This window comes from Mastomys coucha, unplaced genomic scaffold (assembly GCF_008632895.1).
Source record: "Mastomys coucha isolate ucsf_1 unplaced genomic scaffold, UCSF_Mcou_1 pScaffold22, whole genome shotgun sequence".
NCBI classification, from domain to species: Eukaryota; Metazoa; Chordata; class Mammalia; order Rodentia; family Muridae; genus Mastomys; species Mastomys coucha.
The window spans coordinates 167,305,458-167,316,031 of record NW_022196905.1 but is presented as its reverse complement, the minus strand read 5'-3'; the positions used below and the strand labels follow the sequence as shown (position 1 = coordinate 167,316,031).

The following is a 10,574-nucleotide window of genomic DNA, read 5'->3' as shown; positions in this document are numbered from 1 at the left end:
AGAGGACCCAGCTATACCACTCCTGGGCATATACCCAGAAGATGCTCCAACATATAATAAGGACACATTCTCCACTATGTTCATAACAGCCTTATTTATAATAGGCAGAAACTGGAAACAACCCAGATGTCCCTCAACAGAGGAATGGATACAGAAAATGTGGCACATCTACACAATGGAGTACTACTAAGCTATTAAAAACAATGAATGTATGAAATTCTTGGGGAAAATGGATGGACCTGGAGAATATCATCCTGAGTGAGGTAACCCAATCACAAAAGAACACACATGGTATGCATTCTCTGTTAAGTGGCTATTAGCCCAGAAGATCAGAATACACAAAGTACAAACCACAAACCATAAGAAACTCAAGAAGAAGGAAGACCATAGTGTGGATACTTTGTTTCTTCTTAAAAGGGGGAACAAAATACCCATGGAAGGAGTTTTAGAGACCAACTATGGAGCAGAGACTAAAAGAAGGACAATTCAGAGACTGCTCCACCTGGGAATCTTTCCCATATTCAATCATCAAATCCACACACTATTGTGGATGCCAGCAAGTACTGGATGACAGGAGCCTGATATAGCTGTCTCCTGAGAGGCTCTGCCAGTGCCCAACTAATACAGAAGTAGAGGCTCACAGCCATCCATTGGACTGAGTACAGGGCCCCCAATGAAGGAGCTAGAGAAAGGACCCAAGGAGTTTATTGGAGCTTATTGGGTTTGCAGCCTCTTAGGATGAACAACAATATGAACTAACTAGTACCCTCAGAGCTCCCAGGAACTAAAGCACCAACCAAGGAGTACACATGATGGGACTCATGGCTCCAGCTGCATATGTAGCAGAGGATGGCCAGGTTGGTCATCAATGGGAGGAGAGGCCCTTGGCCCTGTGAAGGTTCTATGCCCCAGTGTAGGGGAATGCCAGGGCCACTAAGCAGGAGGGGGTGGGTTGATGAGCAAGGGGAGGGAGGAGGGAACAGGGGTTTGTTTTTTATTTTATTTTATTTTTTGGAGGGGAACCTTGGAAAGGTGATATTGTAAATAAAGAAAACGTCTAATAAAAAAAGAAAAAAGAAGGGGAAACGCTTCCTAACAGGAGTTTGAGATGTAACTTAAGAAGCAGCAAAGTGGTCTCCACAGCCACTGCTGCTGTTGAAATGCGACTTTCCTTTGTGAGGCTCCCAGCCCCATTCTCAGGAGCATCTTCACCTTTGCCTTTCTTTCTAACCTTCATATTTAAATCTGTTGAACTTAGTTTCAAATAAATTCTGACTGTGCTTCAAAAAAAAATGCTCAATTTGTGGCTGGAGATATAGCTCAATGTATAAAAGCATTTGCTGCTCTTGCAGAGGACCCAGGTTCAGCTCCCAGCACACATATGGCGACTCACAACCATCTGTAACTTCGGTTCCAAGGGTTCTCACACCCTCTTCTGGCATCCGTGGTGCTGCAAGCAAGCGTACAGACCTGAAGACACACATCTGTACACATGAAATAAAATAAATAGAACTTATAAACACTTGATAAACAAATCAAGAACTCAAAAAAAGTAAGATGGCAGACATGCTATTAGTATAACACTGACGTTCGGCTTCTCCTAGCTTCTAGTTGTCAGTAAAGCTTCCCCACTGGAAGACCAGAAGCCAGGAAGGACTGCAGAAAGAGTGCTTAGAACAGAGTCACACTCAGGTGTGTCAGAATCCTGGACCTGGCTTAGACACTCTCAAGCACAGGAGATATGGGTTTTAGGTCTTGTTAAATATTTAATAACGAATAACTTATTTGTTAACTATTTAATATCATGGGACACAGGTCTTCTACCCCTAGAACCTGAGAAGCAAGGGAGATTGAGCAACTAAGGAGCACACAGATCTCTTCATATTGCTGTGTGGGGTGGGCCATGGTAGTTAAGAGTTTACCTAGGAACTTACCCTCAACCCAAAGTAGAAACTAAAGAAAGCATTGAAACTCAAATCCACATGGACAATTTTGTCTTCATATGCAGAACACCTTCGAACAGGGCTGAAAAGAAAAGGGAACATTTTTTTGCAAAGATAAACATTTTAAAACCCATGTCTACAGGGCAGAGATGAAGGCGAGGCAGGCAATACACATACTCAATGGGAAAGGTTCGTGAAAGGTCCATTCAAGACTCATGTTCACACCTGCATGGGATTGCCTTCTTCTTGGGAATGGAACTATGAATAGGTAAAGCCACTAGCCCACACACGGAGCTCAGAAGAGTAGGAGAAGGGTCCACCACTCTGTTACAGTCAATTTTGTTAAGTGGGGATCCAGAGCCTCAGAGGTTATACGGCCCTTTCTGGTTGAAAACCCATCTATACTAGACCAGATCTCCCCATTCCTCTCTCTACCCCTTTGAAACAAGGCTCCTTGAGATCAAATGAATGGATTTGAAACAAATTCAAAGATAGTTTCTAAAAGACATGTTAGGAATTCTTAATTTTACTCCAGTAGGCATTTAATATAATTCTCCAAGGCTTGGTGTGAAGTTTAAATCACACCAGTCTTTTTAAAGGACGCTGCCCTAGCCTTGATTTATATAAGCGGGTGACTTCAGAGAAACGAGCCAAGGTTAAGGTCTCAAAACCTCACAAGGGTCTCTGAAGCAGAGACCCTCACAGAACCTCTGAAGAGAGGTTCTGAGCTATCCTAGGACTTCAAAAGCCTTCATGAGGGACCCCATAGGAGGATACAACCCTGGAGGTTTAGCCTGTCAGAAGGCCTGAAGAGCATCTGTGTTTCACACCCCAGCACTAGCAATGGAGATGGCAAGAAACAGGGCAAAGGCATACATTTATCTCAGAACTCAAGTTAGTGCTTACAAAGGACTACGACATGGTTACCACTTTGATTAACTTCTGGGGGTTGTGCATGCAAGACAGCAAAACTCTATTTAACATCCCCGAAGAGAAAATTCTAAAGCAATTAAGTTTCTCATAAAGCAGGCAAGAATGACATGGGATTTTTACTCACTCCATTGAATTGATGAAATAGATGATAAGAGACCCGATGCTTAGTACAAAGACGAGGATCACCTAAAAACAGAAAAGGACAGAGACAGATGCAGGTCTATCTTATCCGCACGGGATAACCCAGCCCATAAAGTTGTGTTTTCTATTTTTTTTTTTCTTTTGGAGACAGGGTTTCTCTGTGTAGCCCTGGCTTTCCTGGAACTCACTCTGTAGACCAGGCTGGCCTCAAACTCAGAAATCTGCCTGCCTCTGCCTCCCAAGTGCTGGGACTAAAGGCGTGTGCCACCACTGCCCGGCGCGTTTTCTATTTTAAAGGAGGTAAATGGTGTCCTGTGTTTTTATTGCCATGTGAGGGGAGAGGGGAGGAGGAAATGGGTTTTGCCTTATCTTACCTTTGTTATGGGCAGCTCTGCATTCACACCTCCATTAATGCCTGTATCCATTCATTCATTCATTCATTCATTCATTCACTCATTCAGTGAAGAAAAATGGACTAAGGGTCCCACTAAGTCAACAGGTACCTATTGTACTTAACCTAGTTTTAACTCTCGCATGCTTGAGAATAAGTGGGGTACCCTTCCTGCTTCTCCTAGGGTTTAGCAAATGTTTACCAAGTGCTTAGCATATGTCAAATGCAATGTAGCTTCATTTCATGATAGAAATGAGGGCTCATAAATGACAATCTTGGACTTGAACTGCCCCTGATGTGTCCTTAAGGACATTTCCCTACCTGGGAAAATGTTTTGTGGGGAGATAGTGAGCTCTTTTGCTGTGCCATCTTATCTGGTATGTGAAGCAGACCCAGGCAGAGCAATACAGTCAGAAAGCTGCCTTTGAGAAGCCTCCAGTGGAGCTGGGCGAGACCTTTGCCAGCCTCTGTGATTTTTCTTGGGTAGGTTCTGGATAATAAACCATCCCTCTGGTAATTTCTAATTTCCAAACCACTAGGTGTTTGTCTGGCTTGATAGTCAACACCTTTGGTCCCACCACTAAGAAGGCAGAGGCAGGTAGACCTCTGAGAGTTTAAAGCCAGCATGCTCTACACAGAGACACCAGCCAGATAAACATGTCTAGTTCAATATAGCTTTAATGATAAAATTCAGAATTTTATTTAGATTAATATGTTTGCTCCATTCTAAGTCAGATATTGTTTGGGTGGGTCTCATATACTCTTTTCTCCACTTGTGCTTGTGAGGATAGGTGGCTTTACTCTCACTGGTGAGGCTCACTGTGGCCACTCTGCAGGAGGCATGCAGGTCTTTGTGCTCACAGACAGGCACTGGGGAACCTGGAATGTTAGCACTCACATGGTTGTTCCTTCAAGGGACGAAATGCTGTAGCTGTTATCCACCCAAAAGGCTGGGAATGGGCGAGCTTACTAGTCTGGTGACCTTTTCTCTATCTAGACGGTCAGAGGGTTTTCTAACACCAGATCCTCCCCTAGACCAATCTGTCAGTCTATAGATAAAGACCCATCTTTATGAACTTCATGAAGGGTTCCAATGTAGACACATCTGACCCATACTTAACTCACTTGGTTTCTCAAGGTGATTTCTGTTTGCTTCATTGTGCACACGGACTTGAGCTTATCATCCCCAGAATAATTTTCACCCAACTGTGCTGTGCTTAAATATGACCAAGACAATCCACTTGGGGTCAGACTCCTGAAGTTTGAGCCAACACATGTGTGTTGAGAGGAGCCATCTTCTTTGCCTCCCACGGCACTTCTCTCTGCAGCCTGTTAAGGCCACAGAGGCCCCCTTAAGAGCACTCTTAACCTGACTGGTGTTATCATGGTGCCCTTGCCCAGGAACTCTTCAGCATGGAAAGTATTCAGTGCTGACTCTTGTGAAGTGGGGTTGTTTGGTGGGTAAACAGAGTCAGGGGGTGAATATCCTATAAGGCTGATTAGAGCATTGTGATTATAGAGACTCGAAATCCAGAGATGAAATTATCTTGGGCGTCTGCACCTGCCTTTACATCCTTATGACTCAAGGAAAAATTTTTGAAAAGTATTAACCTACCAGCTAACTTGCTTTCACCAACTAAAACCTGAGATGTGACCAGATATCAACCCAAAGCAAGGATATTCCCACTTTGCTGATATTCCCATCGACCTGAAGTTCCCAGGTATGCATTTGGGAAAAGACTTGATTTGTAACTGGGTTGTTGTTGTTGTTGTTCTGTCACTATCAAAAATTCATTTAAGGCCATCAAGATAAAGATCTCTATTCTCACATTCCTTTAAGTCCAGCACTCTGGAGGCAGAGGCGGGAGAATCTCTGTGAGTTCAAGGTCAGTCTGGTTTACAAAGGGACCTCCCAGACAACTGAGCCCATCTCTGTTATTCTAGTTCTGTTTTTGTTTTTTTGAGACAGGGTGTTGCTACACAGCCTTAACTGTTCTAGAATTCACTATACGGACCAGGCTGCCCTCACACTCACAAAGATCTGCCTACCATCCCTGTGAAGGTTCTGTGCCCCAGTGTAGGGGAATGCCAGGGCCAATAAGTGGGAGAGGGTGGGGTGGCAGGCATGGGGAGGGGGGAGGCAACAGGAGTTTGTTTTTGTTGTTTTTGTTTGTTTCTTTGTTTTTTCGAGGGGAAACTGGGAATGGAGAAATTTACATGTAAATAAAGAAAATATCTAATAAATAAATAAATAAATAAATAAAGATCTGCCTACCTTTTTCTCCCTAGTGCTGGTATCGAAAGGAAAAATTAAAGCTTTAGACCTGTGCTGACTAGGAAGAAAAGTTATGGGCCTAAGAATCCATCACAAGCTGGCCCACATAGGCCTGGGAAGGAGCAAGCAAGTTGTTAGATATCATAAGAGCTGGCAGGTCAAGAAGACATAAAACTATAAACATAGAGGAAAACATGTCTAGGCAAATGAGGACATGTCCAGGGCCCAGGTCTACAAGGACATGTCTGGCAAACACTAAGTAATGGACCATCTGGTCCTCTCAGATATGGTTTAAGGTCAGATGCTCTGTTGACTCAGATTAACACCAACCTTAGTGCAGAACTTACTCTGTTCTGCACGTAATAGTTAATATTTGAACTAGCCAATCATGTATGACCCCACTGATCCCTTTGTTCCCTCAGACCTTTTCCCTATATAAACCCCTAACTTTCAAGCCTCGTGGTTGGCTCCACTATCTCCTGCGTGAGATAGGTGTGGTGCCGAACCAGAGCCCCCGAAATTAAAAACTACCTCTTGTAATTACATCAAGACGGTCTTTCGTGATTCCTTGGGTGCACGTCCTCCTGAGATTTGAGTGGGGGTCTCCCCCAGGGGTCTTTCAGTATCAAAGGTGTGCACCACTATGCATGACTAGCTGACTCTGTCTAAAAAACCAAAACAAACCAAAACATACAACAACGACAACAACAAAAACCCCCACTGCATGTGTTTCTTGTACTTTTTCTTTCTTTTTTTTTTTTTTAAAAAAAGACTTATTTATTTTAGGTATATGAGTACACTATAGCTGTACTTAGACACGCCAGAAGAGGGCCTCAGATCCCATTATAGATGATTGTGAGGCCCCTTGTAGTTGCTAGGAATTGAACTCAGGATCTCTGGGAGAGCAGTCAGTGCTCTTAACCACTGAGCCATCTCTCCAGCCCTCTGTCTTTATTTTTTAAAATTCTAGTTTTTTTTTCTTTTTATTTGACTGCTTCCTAAAGAGAAAGAAGGTTTGGAGTCAGATGAGTGAGAGGTAGTGTATTGGTTGACTTTGTGTGTCAACTTGACACAAGCTGAAGTTATCACAGAGAAAGGAGACTCCCTTGAGGAAATGTCTCCATGAGATCCAGCTGTAAGGCATTTTCTCAATTAGTGATTAAGGGGGGTGGGGCCCATTGTGGGTGGTACTACCTCTGGGCTGGTAGTCTTGGGTTCTATAAGAGAGCAGGCTGAGCAAGTCAGGGGAAGCAAGCCAGTATGGAACATCCCTCCATGTTCTCTGCATTAGCTCCTGCTTCCTGACCTGCTTGGGTTCCAGTCCAGACTTCCTTTGGTGATGAACAGCAATGTGGAAGTGAACGCTGAATAAACTCTTTCGTCCCCAACTTGCTTCTTGTTTTGTGCAGGAATAGAAACCCCGACTAAGATAGGTAGGAAGGATTTGGAGGAGGAGAAACTCTGGTCAGAATATATTGTATAAAAAAGTTATTTTCAATTTAAAAAAAAACTGAAAAAATGTTTGCTTTGTATTTGTTTTTTTAAGTTCATGCAACCATTTCTATGTTGAAGCACGTCATTCTGAACCCACCGTCATCTCCCAGGCTCTGATTCCTCACATCTGGCTCAAAACAGACACTCTGAATCAACAGCCTCATGGATTGTTTCATTGTTTAGAGATTTCAAACAAGCTCTACTTGAATTCAGTAAAAGTATCTCTAGCTCTTCTTAGGACCCATACCACACCCACGCTAACGAAGTCTTGTGAGGAGCCCAAAAGCTTGGCCACAGAGCAGAGGTGGGGGGAGGGGGGACTTCAAAGGAAGCCAGTCCCTTGGAGTTCATTCCTGGCATCCCCTAACTCAGAGGTAGCCCAGATATGTCCTTGCGAACTCGTGTGCTAGGTGCCCACTAAGATATGATTTACTATAGCTAAACAAAATCGGACATTGTTCTCTGACCTTTACCAATGTTCCAACATATTAGCCAAACCCTGGCTTGGAATTTCGTAAAGAATGTTACCCATCCAGGGCTGGCAAGATGGCTCAGTGGGTAAGAGCACTGACTGCTCTTCTGAAGGTCCTGAGTTCAGATCCTAGCAACCACATGGTGGCTCACAACCACCCATAATGAGATCAGTTGCCCTCTTCTGGTGCTGTCTGAAGACAGCTACTGTGAATTACACAGGAGCGAGCGGGGCTGGAGCAAGTGAGGCTGGCAGAGATCCTGAGTCCAATTCCCAGCAGCCACACACATGATGGCTCACAGCCATCTGTACAGCTATAGTGTACTCATACACATAAAGTGAAGAAAATAAATCTTAAAAAAAAAAAAAGAATGTTATCCATCCAGACTAATTAATTGCCTTTGTGATTGTGGGTAGGGCATTGAAGCTCCCAGAATGGGAGACTTATCCCAAGGCAAGGTCAAGTAGAATCCTCATTCTCAGACGTGTAAGGCAGCTGCCAGTCCTAGGAATTGGCCAGAAAGAGACATGGGGGGGAGAGAGAGAGAGAGAGAAAGAGAGAGAGAGAGAGAGAGAGAGAGAGAGAGAGAGAGAGAGAGAGAGAGAGAGAACAGCAACATCAGAGCATTTCGAGACAGAGCATTCGACCTCTGAGCCTCATGCGGTCTGCAGCCCCGCTCCAAAGTACTCGGGCATATGTGTGTGTGTGTGTGTGTGTGTGTGTGTGTGTGTGTGTGTGTGTGTGTGTGTGTGCCGTGCCTGTCCAGAAGAGGTGGCTGCTTTAGACCCAGTGTGTTTTAGATGCTGAGCTGCCAAATTTTTCATTTTTCTTTTATAATGGCTGTAAAAGTCTGATGCCATTTTGAGAAATACATTCAGATCCTGCACTTCCTTGTGTCGTGTCTGTTTTTTCTTCACCAACGCCTTGCCACCTGTACCAGGACCCTGTTTCCCCTGAGGGTTAGGGGAGGCCCAGACTGGCCGGCCCGAAGTAGACCCACACACTATTCAGTTCATCAGTGAACAAAGACAAAATATCTGTCTTATAGAATAGAGAAACGGCTTGGCATTGAAGAGTATTTACTGGTTTTCTACAGGACCGAAGCTCAATTCCCAGCACCAATACCAGGCAGCTTGAGACTACAGGCGACTCCAGCTCTAGGCTACCCAATACCTCTTCTGTAATCTGTGGGCCCTCCACTCATTTGGCATACTCACAGACACAGAAATAATAATTTAAGAAGGGCTTGGTGGCACACGATTTAAATTCCAACGTTTAGGAAGTAGAACTGGGTGGACCTCAGCGAGTTCAAGTCTAGACAGCTCTATATACAGAGTTTTAGGGCAGCCAAGGATACACAGCAAAGACCTTGCCCCAGATATTTTTTTCATCTATATTTTACCTAATGTGATCAGGAGCATAGAGCAGTGGCTACCAGCACACAGCGAAGACATGGAGGCAGGGAGTGGTTAGGGGAAAGAATGGGGTCAGCAGGAGTCAGGGGATAAAAGAGGGTAACAGGAGTTAATTAATGCTTTAATACATTGTGTACACGCACTTAATTATACATAAAAATAGCTATGTTTCTTAAACACCCAGGACCATCAGCCTAGGAGTGTTGCCACCTACAGTGGGCTGGACCTTTTCACATCAATCAATAACCAGGAAAATGTTAACAACTGATGAAGAAGAAGACATGAGAGTGAAGGAGAGCAGGGAGGGGTATGTGAGAGGGCTTGGGGTGGGAGAGGGGAGGGAGAAGTGTTGCAATTAAAATACAAACTTAAAAAGAAACAAAAAGAAAAGAAAAAGAAAATGCTCACAGACTAAGTATATTCTCTAACAAAGGCAAGAACAAAAACCCAACTCTCTATATTTTGTTCAAATAGAATTATCCACATTAGAAGATTTAAAAAAAGATAATAAATAATTATTTAAAAATGCAAGGATCAGCTTATTTTCATTGTTTAATAGGCCCTGAGTGGTTTACACATATTATTGTATAATTCTTTATAATATTAAGAAGGCCTTATAAATCTCCTTTGCGGTCATAGTGCACAGCTGAAATCCATCTTCTAAAACTCAGCTTATAAAAAGTCGGCACACAGTAGGCTGAATCTGTAGAGATAACCCCAAGCCTGACTACCCTCCTCGAGGTTGGAACAGGAAGCTCCTCAGCCTGTCTATGACCCAGCTGACGGTTTCCACCCTAAAATGATGCCCCAACTCTGCTCTGCCCTGTAACACTCAAAAGTCTGAGAGCCCTTGCCTGCCAGACCAGGCTTACCCCCAAAGAGACTGGTGAGGATCAGCTTATACAGGCTGTGGCGCTGAGGACAGCCGAGAAGAGTTTGGATGCCAAGGAACAAAAGATGGCTGCCACTTAGACGCTATGACTGAGCGAGATTGGCCTGTGGCTCTCCTCGGTGCCTACTTGGCCCGCCAGCATCTACCGAAAGTGGTGGTGCACACCTTTAATCCCAGCACTGGAGAGGAAGAGACAGGCAGATTTCTGAGTTCAAGGCCAGCCTGGTCTACAGAGTGAGTTCCAGGACAGCCAGGGCTACACAGAGAAACCATGTCTTGAAAAACCAAAAAAAAAAAAAAAAAAAATTCTGGTAAATTAAAATGAAGTATGTGCTCTAACAAAGACAAGAGCAGGGCTGGGATGGCTCAGCGGGTAAGAGCACTGACTGCTCTTCCAAAGGTCCTGAGTTCGGATCCCAGCAACCAGCAACCACATGGTGGCTCACCAACCACCCGTAATGAGATCTGACACTGTCTGGCCTGAGTGGGGCCTGAGCGAGCGGGGCTAAAGCAAGGAGAGTTCAATTCCCAGCAGCCACTCATGACCATCTGTACAGCTACAGTGTACTCATACACATAAAATAAATAAAATAAATCTTTTAAGAAAAAAGAATATT

At 44.0% G+C, this 10,574-nt stretch overlaps 1 protein-coding gene across 2 annotated transcripts in view; it reads right to left on the bottom strand.

The window, feature by feature from the left end:
- The window catches only part of Kcnu1 (potassium calcium-activated channel subfamily U member 1), a 98,683-nt gene that overhangs the window by 83,905 nt on the left and 4,204 nt on the right, over positions 1 to 10,574 (bottom strand). For both annotated transcript variants that reach the window (XM_031339402.1, XM_031339403.1), the window contains exons 3-4: positions 3,001 to 3,062; positions 1,935 to 2,025 (exon numbers count right to left, since the gene is read on the bottom strand). In XM_031339402.1, coding sequence (XP_031195262.1) covers positions 1,935 to 2,025; positions 3,001 to 3,062 — 153 coding nt within the window. The remainder of the gene's footprint in view (positions 1 to 1,934; positions 2,026 to 3,000; positions 3,063 to 10,574) is intronic.